The sequence below is a fragment of the Hylobates moloch genome, unplaced genomic scaffold (genome assembly GCF_009828535.3).
Source record: "Hylobates moloch isolate HMO894 unplaced genomic scaffold, HMol_V3 SCAFFOLD_11, whole genome shotgun sequence".
Taxonomy (NCBI): Eukaryota; Metazoa; Chordata; class Mammalia; order Primates; family Hylobatidae; genus Hylobates; species Hylobates moloch.
The window spans coordinates 671,109-688,378 of NW_026652286.1; the positions used below are offsets into that span (position 1 = coordinate 671,109).

The window sequence follows — 17,270 nt, forward strand, 5'->3', positions numbered from 1 at the left end:
GGGGAAGGGGTTGGAGGTTGGAGAGCAGGGTCCCCTTAGACCCTGGGAGGGTGAGGAGGTGGGAATTTGATGGAACCACATTCGCCTAGTCCGTTGGGGGCCTCCCTTTCATATCCCTACCTCGTCTAGCCCTCTGTCTGACTCATCATTGACCTACGACCTCAGCCTTAGCCCCCGGCTGATGCCTTTCGGTGACAAGGAACAGCACCCCATTACCCCACTGGGGGCATGGGATTCAAGGAGACAGTACATTCCTTCTTCCAGCAGGGCGTGGGAATGAGATGAGGAGTTGACACCTGGTTGCCCTGACTCTTGCCTTCCCGGGATGGGGAAGAGTGATTTGCCCAGAGCAGGGGTTAGACGCTTATTCCGACACAGAATGACACAGGCTCCAGGAGGCCGAAACAGAACATTTTATGAGAAGAGCAACACAGAATCAGGGCCGCACCTGCTCCAGCCCACCTCCGTTTGTCTCTCCTTGGTCTCCCAGCCTTACTTCCCCTCTGAGGTGCTCACCCGACACTTGTTGAGATACTGCCTCCCTACCCCAAAAGAGAGAATGTCCCTCCCTCCGCCTGCTTCCCTCCACTCCTCCAACAGACAGAACGCAGAAAGTCGGTTCTCCCAACCCAGATGGGAACTTGGAGGCTCAGGGACCCCAGATCCTTGGTTGTGCCTAAAAGGGGGTGCTCAGCACCTAGAGGATTCCAGTGAATTCCACAGGACCTGTCACAGACTGCCAGGGTAGGAGTTGGGAGGTCTGACCAGGCCTTACTTGGGGCAGCTTCCCTTCAGCATCTCTTGAACACACTTCTCAACCCTGACCCCAACACACACACACACACACACACACACACACACACACACACACACTGCCTGCAAGTCGTGCCCTTAGCTCTGTGCCCACTCCTCGAGCACTCCTTTGGACCCAAAGCCTGGGTTCTTAGCCTCTCAAGATCCAGGAAACAAGATCGAGTCGGGGTAAGCAGAGAGGGGGTGTCCAGAGTGCAAGCCAAGCCCAGAGATCTGAACACAGTGGAAAGAATCAGATGCCAGACAGAAGCCCCTGCCCAAGATGGGTCTCCCTGGGCGGGTTGAGGAGGAGATGGGAGGGGAGGGGGTAATGGCAGGTGAAAGAACAAAAGGGGAGGGTCAGGGGAAGGGGTCAAAGATGGAGGCCCAGGACCCCAGGGAAGGGGGCTGGTCCCGGGGGCAGAAACCCTTGCACAGGTCCCAGAGTGCTTCCTGTGCCAGGAGAGCGAAGACCTGGGCCCAGCGGCCCCGTTCCTCAGCCTCACTAGCTGCGTGGAGCCGGTAGACGCAGGACAGGCCTGTGAGGAGCAGATGTTCAAAGTCCCAAGTGCTAAGAGGAGGCCCCTTCCGCAGGTCCTGGAGCTGCTGCAGCCGCTGCTCGGCGCCCTCCAAGTCACTGGGCACGTGGTGCTGCAGGAGGAGCCTGAGTCGGCGGCCTGGGTGTGTGGACGCTAGTTCCTCATCCTGGATGTGCAGCTGCCCCATGACATCCAGCTCCAGCCCAGCCCAGAGCAGCTGCAAGGGGAGCCATGTAAGGGGTGGGCCGTGGCCTGGGGAGCAGGGCAGGGAGCAAGAGTGGGCTGGGGGAAGGGGCAGAAGCAGGCAGCAGGACCCATGCTGGCTTGCCCCCCCCCCAACCCTAGCAGGTCCACCCTGAGACATCCCCCTTCCCAACCCTGAGCTTAGGGACCTCTGGACATGCCCACCCCCATGTCCCAGGCTGGGAGGAAAGACCTCAAACATCACTTCCGGGGCCTCTGGCTCCTGTAGGCCACCTCCCACGCTGGTGCTGTCCATGGGCTGCCCTGGGGCAGCAGAGAGGAGTCAGGCCCCTGCCATGCTACACCATGAACACCCCAGCCTCCCAGAAGTGCCCCTCTGCTGCCTGGTAGAGGTCCCGAGTGCTTCATCATTCTGCAAAAGGGCAGGAATGCCATCCCATGCCCCCCTTTCCCCTCCCTCTCATGCACACACATGCACATTGACATTCACCCTCCCAGGCATAGGTCTTCTGATCTCAAAAGCATCATTCCAAGCCCAGTTACCATGTTGGCAAATGCCCAGGACACCTCCTTTAAATTGCACAATGCCCTTGGTAAAGAGCTCCAGGCCAACGGGTCACAAGACCCTTCCCCACCCTCCTCCCCTCCCTATAATCATCTGAGGATAGAGTCACCTAAAACAGTGCCAGTGACTCTCCCAAGGACAAAGACCTCTGGAAAGCGCCTACTCTCCCTGCTCCTCCTCAGCAGTAAGGGAGGGAGGAGGAGGACAGGGCAGGGGAGGATGTCTGTGGCAGCTCCGTCCGGCCCACACCTTGGGTGTTGCCTCACCCTTGCAATGTTCCAAGCCCAGGCAGGTCAAGAGACCCTGCTTTGGGCATCAGTGGGAATGAGCCCGGGGCCAGCATTAAGAGCACCCAGGGCTATCTCCCTAGGTGTCACCTGTACCTTTCCAGTTCTGGGGGTGGAGTCCCACACTGTCACCCACCACAGCACACATCAGCCTGGTACCCACCATGCCCACACTTCTATGCCCGACTAGCCTCAAATAGAGCCAACTGTTAACTGCTGTCAGCCAGCAGCCTTCCTTGGCTCCTCTCCACCCACCCTGAAGCCTGGTACCTGCATGGTGCTGGGTTGTAGTCACACCAGAGAGGAGACAAAAGGCTACCACCAGGCAAGCCAGGAACTGCAGGGTCGCAGCCATGCTCAACCACGTCCTCTGAGTCTCACGAATGTTCAGCAGTTCTCTGCTCCCTCATCTGCCTGCCACACACCTCAGCTCCAACTTTCCACTGCGGGCTGCTCCAGAGCTCTGTAATGCGTGTCATTCTTCAATGCTGAACAGGGAGGGGCTGGCTGTGGCCTCGGTCACCTCCCAGGGGCTCTTTCCATCCTTTAGAAATGGGGAATCTTTGGTTGTTGGCAGGAGCCTGGCTCCCTGCTTGTCAGGCCCTCAGCCTGTTCCTGCCCAGCTGGGCGGTATGCTTAGTTAATAGGAAAAAGGTGTTTGGTAGCAAATAGCTCTAGCTTGGCCCTCCCAAAGGGCAGGAAAGAGCTCAGGCAGTAAGACCATCCTACTGTCTGCACCCTCAAAATATCCTGCAACTGAGGCCAGCCCGGACACCCAGTCTGGCCCAGCCCAGCCTCCAAGGAGCCCCTCAGCTGCCAAAAGCATCAGCTGCAAAGTCTTCCAACTGCATGGTGGGCTGGTTGGGCGGCCCTACACACAGGCAGAGCCAAGCACTCCCCTCTCAGGCACTCTGCCACAGGCTGAACAGACAGACCAGCTAGGCTAGGGAGTACTGTCCCCTGGCAGACAGACAAATCTGCAGCTCCTGAGTAGTTTTTGCCCCAGCCCTGGGACCTCGTTTCCTAGCAACATTCTTAATTCAGGGCGGGCACGGTGGCTCATGCCTGTAATCCCAGCACTTTAGGAGGGCAAGACAGGAGGATGGCTTGAGCCCAGGAGTTCAAGACCAGCCTGGGCAACATGGTGAGCCCTCATCTCTACAAATAAATTAGCTGGGTGTGGTGGTACACACCTGTGGTCCTAGCTACTCAGGAGGCTGAGGTTGGAGGATCACCTGAGCCCAGGCAGTCTAGACTGCAGTGAACCATGATCACACTGCTGTACTCACTCTAGCCTAGGTGACAGAGCAAGACCCTGTCTCAAAAAACCCCCACCAGCCCAGCACGGTGGCTCACGCCTGTAATCCCAGCACTTTGGGAGGCCGAAGCAGGCAGATCACCTGAGGTCGGGAGTTGGAGACCAGCCTGACCAACATGGAGAAACCCCATCTCTACTAAAAATACAAAATTGGCTGGGTGTGGTGGCGCAAGCCTGTAATCCCAGCTACTCGGGAGAATTGCTTGAACCCGGGAGGTGGAGGTCGCAGTGAGCCAAGATCATGCCATTGCACTCCAGCCTGCACGACAATAGCAAAACTCCATCTCAAAAAAAAAAAAAAAAACCTCACCATTCTCAGCTCAGGCCAGAAACCAGGGAGATTCCTATAGCCCAAGAGTGATGGGCCACCATGCCACACCCATCCTGAACCCTGTAGACTGTGAGAACTTTCAATTACAGCTCCAGAATCCCTCTCAGAAATACATCCATGCCTGCAGGCCACTAGGTCTGCAACTACACTCTTTAGTCCCATCAAAATAGACCCCTGGCTGAGTGTGGTGGCTCATGCCTATAATCCCAGCACTTTGGGAGGCCAGTGTGGGTAGATCATTTGAGGCCGGGAGTTCAAGACCAGCCTGGGCAACATAGTGAAACCCCATCTCTACAAAAACTATAAAAACTAGCTGGGCGTGGTGGCACGCATCTGTAATCCCAGCTTCTTGGGAGGCTGAGGTGGGAGAACCGCTTGGGCCCGGGAGGCAGAGGTTGCAGCAAGCTGCGACAGCACCACTGTACTCCAGCCCGGGTGACAGAGTGAGACTCCATCTCAAAAACACATAAAAGAGCTGGTCACGGTGGCTCACACCTGTAATCCCAGCACTTTGGGAGGCCAAAGCAGACAGATCACCTGAGGTCGGGAGTTCAAGAACAGCCTGACCAATATGGAGAAACCCCATCTTTACTAAAAATACAAAATTAGCGAGGTGTGGTGGCACACGCCTGTAATCCCAGCTACTCGGGAGGCTGAGGCAAGAGAATTACTTGAACCCAGGAGGCGGAGGTTGTGGTGAGCCCAGATCGCGCCATTGTACTCCAGCCTGGGCAACAAAAGCGAAACACTGTATCAAAAAAAAAAAAAAAAAAAACCAAAAAACCCATCAAAGACTCCCTGGTTTAGTAGTGTCTCTCTAAGAGAGCAAGGAAGGGAAACACCCCTGCCTGCCTGTGTCCTCCTCAAAGTATCACTGCTCCCCATTACAAGCACACACGAAGTGATAAGTCTAAGTAGGAATTTATTTACACGGACACTCAATCATAGATAAGGCGCTGTCTAGGATCCACATGCCTTCCCTGGAGCTACTTGGCTTCAGGCTTCTTGTTTCCGGCTTCAAGCTTGAGACTCTCCGGGGGTTGGCGATAGACTGGGAAAGCCTCCCAGGGGCTGTTCAGGTCAAATTTGCGGAACTCTTGGGCCAACTCCACCGGCTCTGCCACCACCCGCTTCACCTCATCGTCATAACGTAACTGCAGAAGCAAAAGGCAGGCTTGAGCACTAAGGAAGTCCTTATTATAGCTACAAAGGAGCCTACTTTTCCCAAGGCTATTGGTGACTTCCCCAGCCCGTTCCTCTCAGTTACTGACTCCCGTCCCAGCCTCTGTCAGTAAGTCTCCATCCTGTTACCTGTCAGATCACATCCCAACCAGCTAGAGTGTGTGATTCCAAAATGTAGGGAACCTCTCATGCCCTGCCAGCACCAGTCAGATTCCCCTGCTCACCACTCCCGCATCAGGAGCTCCGAACTGACTGCTCACCCACCCACACACTCTTACAAGGTAATGGTAAGCACTGGCCCAGGGTTAGGGAGTAGTCGGTGGCTGAAAAGAGTAAACCTAAACTGGCAGATACACAACCTCAGGCCCTGTGCCCCTGGCATAGTCATAGTCCAGATCTAAAGCAGTACATTTGACACAGCTTTTCTTGTTACTGGAGGATCAAATGGGTAAGGTAAGGATCGTCGGGTGCTAGAGTGAAGAGGCAAACCAGGTGAGGTAGATAGCAGGAGTGGGGTGAAAGGGAGAAGCAAGGGAGATAGCCCTGCCCAGAAGTGGCCCAAGAGGGAAATAGGAGCATGCAAAGCAGTAACACAGCAGGAGTGACTGGGGACTAAAAGAGCAGGGCTGGAGCACCACATCTCTGCATTTCTAAGTTACTTTGCTATAAAATTCACGAGTGATAATATTACACACTGTCTTCCTGCAAATAACCTGCAGCACCACTGAAATTCTTTATTCACGTTACTGGTGCCACCTCAGAGGTAACTGTTGAGGGCTAAACATTTGGTGTCTTCCCCGTCACTGCCTTCCCAGAGAGTCAGGGCAGGGTAAAATAATCCTCTACTTTCAGGTTTTAGGGACAGACTGTGTCCTCAAGGCTGCCTTGATCATTAAAATGATCATTACAATAATGGATAACACTGGCCAGGTGCGGTGGCTCACACCTGTAATCCCAGCACTTTTGAGAGGCTGAGGCGGGCAGATGACTTGAGCCCAGGAATTCGAGACCAGTCTGGAAAACATGGAGAAACCCCGTCTCTACAAAAAATACAAAAATTTGCTGGGCATGGTAGTGCACGCCTGTAGTCCCAGCTACTCGGAGGGCTGAGAGGTGGGAGGATTACTTGAGCCTGGGAGGTCGAGACTACAGTGAGCCATGATCGCACCACTGCACTCCATCCTAGGTGACAAGAGTGAGACCCTGACACACACACATAGCATCAATACAGTGGGCTTCATATAGCATTTATTTATTTAGAGACGGTCTCTGTCGCCCAGGCTGGAGAGTAGTGGTGTGATCTCAGCTCACTGCAACCTCCACCTCCTAGGCTCAAGTGATCCTCCCACCTCAGCCTCTTGAGCAGCCCAGACCACAGGAATGCACCACCACGCCCCATTAATTTTTCTATTTTTTTGTAGAGAAGAGGTTTCACCATGTTGTCTAGGCTGTTCTCGAACTCCTGGACTCAAGCACTCCCTCCTGTCTTGGCTTCCCAAAGTGCTGGGATTACAGGCGTGAGCCTACATGTACATTATTTAATGCCAGCCACAAATCTATTAGTTAAGTGCTATTATTATTATTGCCATTTTAAGATGAGAAAGCTGAGTCACAGTCAAACCAAGTAACTTGCCCCAGGTTACAAAAATGAAGCTAGGATCTGAATCCAGGGCCCATGCTCTTAAACCACCACAATCCACAGACCATATTTCTTGCCATTCCCAGGGATCCCCTGGGTTCCCTGCAAGTCCCTCCCTGAGGCTGCTGTCCCAGTTCCAAGGCTCCTACCTCAACATAGCCAGATAGAGGAAAGTCTTTCCGGAAAGGATGTCCCTCGAAGCCATAATCTGTCAGGATCCTTCTTAGATCAGGGTGGTTAGCAAAGAAGACTCCAAACATGTCCCAGATCTAGGAAAGAGACCCCCTCAAACAGCCAGTCCATCAAGACTAACAACAGGGGGAAGGGGCTACACTGCATCCCGTAGTCTCAACCAGTTCTGCAACTGTGGCCCAGAGGCAGGTCCACCATATCCGGTAACTCACCTCCCTTTCATACCAGTTGGCTGCCTTGAACACAGAGACAGCAGACTCAATGGGCGTCAGCTCATCTGTGTAGGTCTTCACACGGATCCGTGAGTTGAAGCGCAGAGACAATAGGTTGTAGACAATCTAGGGAGAACAGAAGGATCTGGAGGGCTGAGATGGGAGTCCCTGGTTGGGAGAGTTCTGCCCTGTGACCCTGCCTTCTATTCTGAACCGCAACACCTCAAGATTCTCCTATGCTTACAACTACTTCCAAAGGCCCAGGCCACAGCTGTAGCTTAGCATGTCAGCATGCCTGTGTTTGCTCATGCTGTTCACTTTGTAAGGAATATTTCCCTGGTCCACCTCAGAAGGCCACCTGGTCTCCTGCTCATATGTTTAGATTCAGCACAAACATTCTCTCTCTTCAAAGAAGCCTCCCAGACAGGGCCAAGTGCTTTCTTAAAGCATCCCTCTAATATCCTTTGTATTATATGTTACTACAGTAAGCTGTTTAGGTGTCTTTCTCCTTCACTAGAGTGTAGGGAACTCCTGGAGGACAAATACTTCATGTTATTTCTCTCTCCATCCCAGAGTCTGGCAAACAGTAGATAATCAGTAAAATATTAATAGCTAAATGTATTGAAAACTTACTGTGTACAAGCAATTTACTTGAATTATCTCATTGGATCCTTATAACCATTCTATAAGATAGGGACAGCTTGATATTTATTTTCCCAGTAAGAAAATGAAAGCTCGGAAAGATTAAACAAGGGCCGGGCATGGTGGCTCATGCTTGTAATCCCAGCACTTTGGGAGGCCAAGGCAGGCAGATCACGAGGTCAGGAAATCGAGACCATCCTGGCCAACATGGTGAAACCCAGTCTTTACTAAAAAAATACAAAAAATTAGCCGGGCATGGTGGCATGCACCTGTAGTCCCAGCTACTCAGGGGGCTGAGGCAGGGGAAACGCTTGAACCTGGGAGACGGAGGTTGCAGTGAGCCAAGATCATGCCACTGCACTCCAGCCTGGCAACAGAGCAAGATTCCGTCTAAAAAAAAAAAAAAGAAAGAAAGATTAAACAAAATATTTGAGTTATCTGAGGTCCCACAGCCATTCAGTGGCAGAACCAAGATCCAAACTTGAGATCTACTTGACTCTGAGGTCCCAGTTTAACTGCTGTGTTCTATTGTATGTTACAAACTGAAATTAATACCCTGACCCCCCAAACCTTCTCAGTCTCCCGACTGACCTCAAAACGGTTCTGCCGAGTTGGGACGTCCACTGCTGTCAAGTCAACCAGGGATTTGAACTGTGCATTGGTGTGATCCCTGAGGAAAGTCAGCACTGGGATGACGCCATCAGGATGGATACAGACCTCTAACTCATTGAAGCAGGACACCTGCACGCATGGAAGGGAGGGGAGAGGGAACAAAGAGCTACTGCAGGAACAGCTAACTTCAGCTGGAGTCACCTGGTTTAATGCTGAGAGAAAAGTCCAAGCTTGGGATGGAGGAGTCCGTAGTTTCTTTGAAACAAGTCTGCCCACTCCCACATGCCCTGAGAACATGGTTCTTTCTTGGCCCAGACCCAAATAACAGTAGCAAGTATTACCTGAACTTGTTGGACATACTTGGGCAAGATTTCAGCAACATACTCTCCAAAAGCTGAGAGCTGCTTGTGGGCCACATCATTCCGTGGTCTGACAGTGGCTGGAAGGAAAAGGCATATTTAACAAAGAAACGGAGAAGGCAAAAGCCAGCCCTGCATCCAGTCTCTTGGGCTTGTAAGGGATGTCAAATCCAGGAAAGGTTCCCTGAAGCACCTTGAGAAAGGTGCATGTGAAAGGTTTCCCTTCTAGGGAACAGAGTGATGAAAACTTGGGGAAAGTGCCACCTTAACTACACTGTCCTCAGAAAGACTCTTATTATAGCAGCTGGGGTGTTCATCTCTTCTCAAAATTACTCCACGGTTCTTCCCTCACATCGCTTGCATTTCTGCTAAAGCAGTAGTCTCAGTTCTCCTGTCAGACTAAGAGCTGTTTGAGGATGGGAACCAGAACTTTTGCCTCTCTGTAGCTCCTTTGCATGCAAGTTTATATCAGGTTCTCAAGCTAAGAACTTCAGGGCTTGAAGAGCCCTCACAGAGTATCTCCTTGAAACCTACTCTGTGTGTGTGTGTGTGTGTGTGTGTCAATGAGAAAACTGAGGCCCAGGAAAGGGGAAAACTCCCAGTCCGTATATCTTGACTGTAACATCATATGTACATACTCATTGATGCAACCCTAAACCGCTGAGCACTCACACATCACAAGCTACAGAATAACGGTTAGGTGTTTCTGCCTCTGGCAGCAGGCAGGCCTACTTTGTCATTCACTAGGTCTCTGACCCTGGGCAGTTTAATTCTTTGGACTGTTTCCTGATCTATAGTAAGAAGAGTGAGATGCTATCTACCCCATAAGGCTGTTGTGAGGACGAAATAAGATCATTCACTAAAACGCTTGGCGAGGTGCCAGACACACATTAAGCACTCAATTACCGCGAGGTACTATTATTACAGGGCTCTGAGGACTAAAGGTTATATTGCTTGCTTTCAGAGTTGACAGTTTAATCAGACAAAAAGGGGATCATTGAAACGGACAAGGGACAATCGGCCATAACAGAGGCCTAACGGCCCAGGAAGGGCTCGATTCTGCATGCAGGGTGAAGACCACTGCAAGTCAGATCTCCAAGATTTGCCAGGAGGACGTAGGGAAGGGCATCCTAGGGCAAGGACAGGCATCTAGGGGGCCCCGCCGATAGTTCAGAGAAGAGCGCTGCCCGCACATACTCACGGCGCGTGTCGGCCCCGGCGCTCTCCCGCCTCAGCGGCAGCAACAGAACCGAGGGTCGCCCAGCCCCTGCACAGGGAGATAAAAGGCACAGACGCGCAGGATGAGCCCTGAGGAGCTCTCTGCACTGGGCACGCCGCTGCGCCTGACCCCGGTCTCAACTGGCTGCCCCTGCTCACCTCTGGTCAGCGCCGAGGCCCCCACGATCCCGCGCCACCACAGCCTGGCTGCCGCCGCCGCCACCGCCGCCATGTTACTCAGACGCAGACTAGGCAGCGCACGGAAAGACAGCAGGACACGGAGCCCCAAGGGCACGGACCGGAAGCGAAAGTGTGCAGCAGATCTTCTTCCGGGCGGACGTGGAGCCGGAAGCGGAGGTTCCGGGCTCCGGGATGAAAGGAGGGAACGCAGGTGAGAAAGCGAGACAGGCAGGTAGGGAAATCGTGAGGTGAGCGTGGTCCTAGCTCCGTGTGGCAGAGCCTAGAGAGAAGGCGAGGACGCTGAAGAACCAGACGGGTGAGAGGAGGGGAGGGGGCGGGCGTTCTGGGTTCTACGCTACACACCCCTCCCCCGCTCTCTGAGCCAAGCTTTTGACGGGGGCGGGCGGGCCTGAGCGGGAAGAACGGTTTCCCTGGCGACCGTTTCCAAGACGACTCAAGGTGGAGCGGGGACATTGCACAGGGCGCTGGGCCTCCCAGTGCCCCGGCCTGGGGGCGGATGGACTCGAGTTCTGGGACGCAGCCATAGGGAGTTTTTCGAGCGAGCGGGGAAGTGTGGGGGAAGCAGCTCGGAAGAGAGCAAATGTAAGACCCACGGATATCCCAGGCCAGGCTTCATATGGAGCGTCTTAACTCCATGCGCTAGGGAGGAGAGGACCTGGCCACTAGGCCGGGGCGGGGGGTCCTTTTTGTCTGATTCTGCTGCCCCTGAGCTTCACTAGTTTTATGCCCCAGTTATTTGGTTAGTAAGGCTTTTACGATCACAGGCCTCCCCCAGCCCTTTGCTTTCATATATTGACCTAAATCCCAAGTCTTTTGTTAACATCATGGAAAGGAATTATTCCGTGTTTTCTCAGGAAAACACCCAGAGTTGGAACTTTTATTTATTTCATTAGCGGAGGGGCGCCACTGGGGAGAACGAACCCAGATTTGGTTAAAGGATAGCGTCAGGGACATCATGGACAGGGCCAGGTCTAAGGCCAATCTGGACCCACTTTGCTCACACTTCTTCCTTTTCCCTCCCTGAGTTGGACAGTTGGATTCACAGACTATGGCTGTGAATTCCTCAGGTTACTCAAGGTGGTGTTGCTTTGCAGACAGCTGGCAGAGAGAGAAGTTGGCTAGCATGGAATCACCAGAGGAGCCTGGAGCATCCATGGATGAGAACTACTTTGTGAACTACACTTTTAAAGATCGGTCACACTCAGGCCGTGTGGCTCAAGGCATCATGAAACTGTGTCTAGAGGAGGAGCTCTTTGCTGATGTCACCATTTCGGTGGAAGGCCGGGAGTTTCAGCTCCATCGGCTGGTCCTCTCAGCTCAGAGCTGCTTCTTCCGATCCATGTTCACTTCCAACCTGAAGGAGGCCCACAACCGGGTGATCGTGCTGCAGGATGTCAGCGAGTCTGTTTTCCAGCTCCTGGTTGATTATATCTACCATGGGACTGTGAAACTTCGAGCTGAGGAGTTGCAGGAAATTTATGAGGTGTCAGACATGTATCAGCTGACATCTCTCTTTGAGGAATGCTCTCGGTTTTTGGCCCGCACAGTGCAAGTGGGAAACTGCCTTCAGGTGATGTGGCTGGCAGATCGGCACAGTGATCCTGAGCTCTATACTGCTGCCAAGCACTGTGCCAAGACCCACCTGGCCCAGCTGCAGAATACAGAGGAATTTCTCCACTTGCCCCACCACTTACTCACAGATATCATCTCGGGTAAGTTTAGGGAGGGGACACACCATACCCAGTTACTTGGCTATGATGTTCAGTGAATGTTCTAGTTTAGGAGAAAGGAACCCTCAAGTTTCCTGGTGTTGGTTTACATTATTATTCCTGAATTCTGAGATAACCTGCTGAGAAAGACTGAGTTGAGATTCAGTGTAATCGCTGTCAGAGACACAGTGCATTAGAGGAAGAAGTCAGGAAAATTAAAGCACAACACTTAACCACACAAAGCAGTGAGGAGTGATTTGTATTATTCTCTATCCTGTACTTCGTATGTCCCAGTGGGTCTAATTACCTATGTAAATTGGTGATGAGGCAAGATATCTAAGACTCAAAACGTTTTTAGTGATGGGAAACAACCCTAACCTTGCAAGTGAGATATAACCACACTTAAGGCGTGAGGTTGGCCGGGCGCGGTGGCTCACGCCTGTAATCCCAGCACTTTGGGAGGCCGAGGTGGGTGGATCACTTGAGGTCAAGAGTTCAAGACCACCCTGGCCAACATGGCAAAATCCCGTCTCCACAAAAAATATAAAAATTAGCCGGGCATGGTGGCTTGCACCTGTTGTCTCAGCTACTTGGGAAGACTGAGGCAGGAGAATCACTTGAACCCGGAGGCAGAGGTTGCAGTGAGCCCAGATCACGCCACTGCACTCCAGCCTAGGCAACAGAGCAAGATTCCATCTCAAAAAAAAAAAAAATGGTGTGAGCTCTGTAGCTTAGTAGGTTGCTTCCATGGCAGATGGGAGCATATCGAGCCATCCATTTTGATTTAAAAAAGCAAGGCACATACTGTGGTTTCTCTTCAGATTGCATAAATCTTCTGCCTTTTACTAAAGATTTCCATGGAGAGGAACAGTTATGAGTCTTTACCCAACTTTTTGAGGGCTCATGTAACACATGAGACTATCTTTAGAAAAGAGCAAGGCACGGGCTGGGCGCGGTGGCTCACGCCTGTAATCCCAGCACTTTGGGAGGCTGAGGCAGGCAGATCACGAGGTCAGATGGAGGCCATCCTGGCTAACACAGTGAAAGTACAAAAAATTAGCCGGGCATGGTGGCAGGTGCCTGCAGTCCCAGCTACTCGGGAGGCTGAGGCAGGAGAATGGCCTGAACTCGGGAGGTGGAGCTTGCAGTGAGCCGAGATCACGCCACTGCACTCCAGCCTGGGCAACAGTGCAAGACTCTATCTCAAAAAAAAAAAAAAAAAAGGCAAGGCATGCCAGGCATGGTGGCTCATGCCTGTAATCCCAGCACTTTAGGAGGCCAACAAGGGAGGATCGCTTGATACCAGGAGTTTGAGACCAGCCTGGACAACAGTGAGACCTTGTCTATACAGAAAATAAGAAAATTAGCCAGGCGTGGTGGTGCACACCTGTAGTCCCAGCTACTCGGGAGGCTGAAGCAGGGTTGCTTGAGCCCAGGAGATTGAGGCCACGGTGATGGTGATTGCACCATTGCACTTCTGCCTGAGCGACAGGGTGAGACCCTGCCTAAAAAAAACCAAAAAAGCAATTTTAGGTTAATTTCATGTATATGTGTACGTATGCGTGTACACATATACACATGCCCAGCAGTAGTCTAATAAAGTGGTTCACATCGTTAAAGTCGCTTACTCTGAATTTCTCTTTCGGATTGTCATTGACCATGCCTTTCTTCTGGCTCTCACAGATGGAGTTCCATGTTCTCAGAACCCAACAGAGGCAATAGAAGCCTGGATCAACTTTAATAAAGAGGAAAGAGAGGCTTTTGCAGAGTCACTCAGGACAAGCTTGAAGGTAAGGCAAATCTCTTAGTTGTTGAGACTGCATACTCTCCATGCATTCTTGCCATCAGTTAACCTGGCCTCTTTTTTTTTTTTTGAGATGGAGTCTTGCTCTGTCGTCCAGGCTGGAGTGCAGTGGTGCGATCTCGGCTCACTGCAAGCTCCGCCTCCCGGGTTCACGCCATTCTCCTGCCTCAGCCTCCCTAGTAGCTGGGACTACAGGCACCCACCACCATGCCCGGCTAGTTTTTGTATTTTTAGTAGAGATGGGGTTTCACTGTGTTAGCCAGGATGGTCTCGATCTCTTGACCTCGTGATCCGCCTGCCTTCGCCTCCCAAAGTGCTGGGATTACAGGCGTGAGCCACCGCGCCCGGCTTTTTTTTTTTTTTTTTTTTAAAGATGGATTCTCACTTTGTCACCCAGGCTGGAATGCAGTGGCTCAATCTCAGCTCGCTGCAACCTCCACTTCCCAGTTTCAGGCTATTCTCCTGCCTTAGCCTCCCAAGTAGTTGGGATTACAGGTGCTGCCCCCACACCTGACTAATTTTTGTATTTTTAGTAGAGATGGGGTTTCACCATGTTGGCCAGGCTGGTCTGGAACTCCTGATCTCAGATGGTCCGCCCGCCTCTGCCTCCCAAAATGCTGGGATTACAGGTGTGAGCCACTGTGCCTGGCCTAACCTGGCCTCTTTGTGTGTGTGTGAGAGAGAGATGGAGTTTCGCTCGTCGCCCAGGCTAGAGTGCGATGGTGCGATCTCGGGTCACTGCAACCTCCACCTCCTGGGTTCAAGCGATTTTTCTGCCTCAGCCTCCCGAGTAGCTGGGATTTCAGGTGCCCACCACCACACCCAGATAATTTTTGTATTTTTAGTAGAGATGGGGTTTCACCATGTTGGCCAAGCTGGTCTCGAACTCCTGACCTCAGGTGATCCACCCACCTTGGCCTTCCAGAGTCTTGGGATTACAGGCGTGAGCCAATGCGTCTGGCCTAACCTGGCCTCTTTTTGATGGCCAGGTTATGAATGGTCGTCTCTGTTTTTTGTTTTGTTTGTTTGTTTTGAGACAGAGTATCACTCCGTCGCCCAGGCTGGAGTGCAGTGGCATGATCTCAGCTCACTGCAACCTCCACCTCTCGGGTTCAAGCAATTCTTCTGTCTCAGCTTCCTGAATACCTGGGACCACAGGCGCATACCACCACGCCCGGCTAATTTTTGTATTTTTAGTAGAGACAGGGTTTCACCATATTGGTCAGGCTGGTCTTGAACTCTTGAGCTTAGGTGATCTGCCCACCTTGGCCTCCCAAAGTGCTGAGATTACAGGTGTGAGCCACCGTGCCCGGCCATCTCTTTTTTTTTCATTTTTTATATTTATTTTTTAATAAGTTATCTCTGGCTTGAAGTTGATATGAGCTAGGGAGAAGGATGTCTTTGTAACCCTAGAACCACCAATCTATGAGCTTTCAAAGTTCCTTGAGAACCACTTGCATCAAGTTAACAATCTTAATCACCCTTTATCTAAAGCACTAGCTTATGAGAGTTTTTTAAAAGCTACAAGGATGAATACAACAGATTCTCCGCCCGACATAAATTGCCTCAAAGAAAGTGACTAGAGGAGAGTTGGATGCCATACAGTAATTAGAGAGTAGTATGATAAAGCTAGGAACAAGTGTGAATGCCAGGATCTTAAGGATATGTGTCTTAGCTGAGCCTTAGCCTAGAACTTAACAGCTATCATATAATTTTAATAATTTTGCCAATAGGAAATTGGGGAGAATGTGCACATTTACCTGATTGGGAAAGAGTCATCTCGTACCCATTCATTGGCTGTGTCCTTGCACTGTGCAGAAGATGACTCCATCAGTGTAAGTGGCCAAAACAGTTTGTGCCACCAGATCACTGCGGCCTGCAAGCATGGTGGAGACTTGTATGTGGTGGGAGGGTCCATCCCACGGCGCATGTGGAAGTGCAACAATGCCACCGTTGACTGGGAGTGGTGTGCTCCTTTGCCTCGGGACCGGCTCCAGCACACCCTGGTGTCTGTGCCCGGGAAAGATGCCATATATTCACTGGGTGGAAAGACACTGCAAGATACCCTCTCCAACGCAGTCATTTATTATCGTGTAGGTGATAACGTGTGGACAGAGACAACCCAGCTAGAGGTGGCTGTGTCAGGGGCTGCTGGTGCCAACCTCAACGGGATCATCTACTTACTAGGGGGGGAGGAGAATGATCTGGACTTCTTTACCAAACCTTCCCGACTCATCCAGTGCTTTGACACAGAGACAGACAAATGCCATGTGAAGCCCTATGTGCTGCCCTTTGCAGGTCGCATGCACGCAGCTGTGCATAAAGATCTGGTGTTCATCGTGGCTGAAGGGGACTCCCTGCTGTGCTACAATCCCTTGCTAGACAGCTTCACCCGGCTTTGCCTTCCTGAGGCCTGGAGCTCTGCCCCATCCCTCTGGAAGATTGCCAGCTGTAACGGGAGCATCTATGTCTTCCGGGACCGATATAAAAAGGGGGATGCCAACACCTACAAGCTTGACCCTGCCACTTCAGCTGTAACTGTCACAAGAGGTATTAAGGTGCTGCTTACCAATTTGCAGTTTGTGTTGGCCTAAGGCTGTGGGGAGGGGAGAAGAGCTGCTCACTCCTTTTCCCTCCCCATACAAACTCAAAGTACCCTGGGCCCCAATTCAGAGTTATGTTTTTTTTGGCACATACTAGAAAGGCAGTGCCTCAGCCCTTCCCTGAACCCATGGAGGTGTTCTGTTTGGGGCTTTTTAGACTGCTGCTGCTCAGCTGGTTGCTTGAACTGACAGTAGGCCAGCCTGTTCTCTGCCATCCCCTAGTCATCCTGTGCCTCACCACAGCTTGCTTAGAGCAAGCCTTTTCTCAGACCTTAGGCACAGCCTCTCCTCTTTACCTGATCAATGTTAAATATAAGCACCCCTGATCCCAGGACATAAGGAAAGATGCCCAATTGTACTTTTGTTCTATAGCCTGTGAAATGGCTAGTAGATCATTTTTCCACGAAGAATTAGGTGTTGAAAGTTTTCCTTCAGGCTTTACTTAGGAGAATGGAGTAAGCTGAAGGTGTACTTCACCAGCAAGAGTCAACTCTAGAATTCAGGACGTTCCTTCTATTGTTTTCTCATCCATCTGTCGGGAAATGTAACTTTGGTTTTATTTTTGCCTTATTCCAAGGGGTAAGCCAGAAAATAGAAATGATGACTTCTGATTAATAGCAGAAACTTTTTCAAGCTCAAATATATAAGGTGTCTGCTCTTTTAAAAGCTCTAAGCTAAGCCAAGAGCTAGGAATTGTTGATACAAATAAAAGTTTTTGAAGGGATATGTGTGTCTGTGTTGAATTCTGAAGGGGTGACTTTGAAGGAGTGAGGGTGTTTCATTCCCTCAGGGGGACTCATTACGTACCATCACATGGCTCAGTCTGCAGCAGTCCTGACTGCAGCCCATGCTCTCACTTCT

General features: G+C 51.5%; 3 protein-coding genes and 1 non-coding gene across 12 annotated transcripts; 2 read left to right on the forward strand and 2 right to left on the reverse strand.

Moving 5' to 3' along the window:
• Nucleotides 1–345: 345 nt before the first annotated feature.
• On the reverse strand, nt 346–3,883 carry FAM180B (family with sequence similarity 180 member B). 3 transcript variants are annotated; one of them, XM_032165942.2, is made up of 3 exons: nt 2,658–3,883; nt 1,768–1,838; nt 854–1,548 (listed from the first exon to the last, which is right to left on the reverse strand). In XM_032165942.2, the coding sequence occupies exons 1-3, from the start codon at nt 2,740–2,742 to the stop codon at nt 1,153–1,155; spliced, it is 552 nt and encodes a 183-aa protein (XP_032021833.1). In that variant the 5' UTR covers nt 2,743–3,883; the 3' UTR covers nt 854–1,152. The 3 variants fall into 3 exon arrangements, with proteins under 3 accessions (XP_032021834.1, XP_032021833.1, XP_058303042.1); XM_032165943.2 differs by lacking the exon at nt 1,768–1,838 and having other exon boundaries at nt 346–1,548; nt 2,658–2,899; XM_058447059.1 differs by having other exon boundaries at nt 854–1,838; nt 2,658–2,899.
• Nucleotides 3,884–4,941: 1,058 nt separating this feature from the next.
• NDUFS3 (NADH:ubiquinone oxidoreductase core subunit S3) lies at nt 4,942–10,439 on the reverse strand. Its single transcript, XM_032165967.2, has 7 exons — nt 10,252–10,439; nt 10,076–10,141; nt 8,857–8,954; nt 8,495–8,644; nt 7,262–7,387; nt 7,007–7,126; nt 4,942–5,190 (listed from the first exon to the last, which is right to left on the reverse strand). The coding sequence occupies exons 1-7, from the start codon at nt 10,322–10,324 to the stop codon at nt 5,023–5,025; spliced, it is 801 nt and encodes a 266-aa protein (XP_032021858.1). The 5' UTR covers nt 10,325–10,439; the 3' UTR covers nt 4,942–5,022.
• Nucleotides 10,435–17,133, forward strand: KBTBD4 (kelch repeat and BTB domain containing 4). Of its 7 annotated transcripts, none has more exons than XM_032165944.2 (4): nt 10,435–10,483; nt 11,361–12,005; nt 13,686–13,792; nt 15,540–17,133. In XM_032165944.2, the coding sequence occupies exons 1-4, from the start codon at nt 10,465–10,467 to the stop codon at nt 16,398–16,400; spliced, it is 1,632 nt and encodes a 543-aa protein (XP_032021835.1). In that variant the 5' UTR covers nt 10,435–10,464; the 3' UTR covers nt 16,401–17,133. The 7 variants fall into 7 exon arrangements, with proteins under 7 accessions (XP_032021835.1, XP_032021836.1, XP_058303000.1 ...); XM_032165945.2 differs by having other exon boundaries at nt 10,437–10,483; nt 11,388–12,005; XM_058447017.1 differs by having other exon boundaries at nt 10,445–10,588; nt 11,392–12,005.
• LOC116477619 (U5 spliceosomal RNA) lies at nt 12,804–12,921 on the forward strand. Its single transcript, XR_004250563.1, has one exon. It is a non-coding gene; the product is annotated as a U5 spliceosomal RNA (small nuclear RNA).
• Nucleotides 17,134–17,270: the final 137 nt, after the last annotated feature.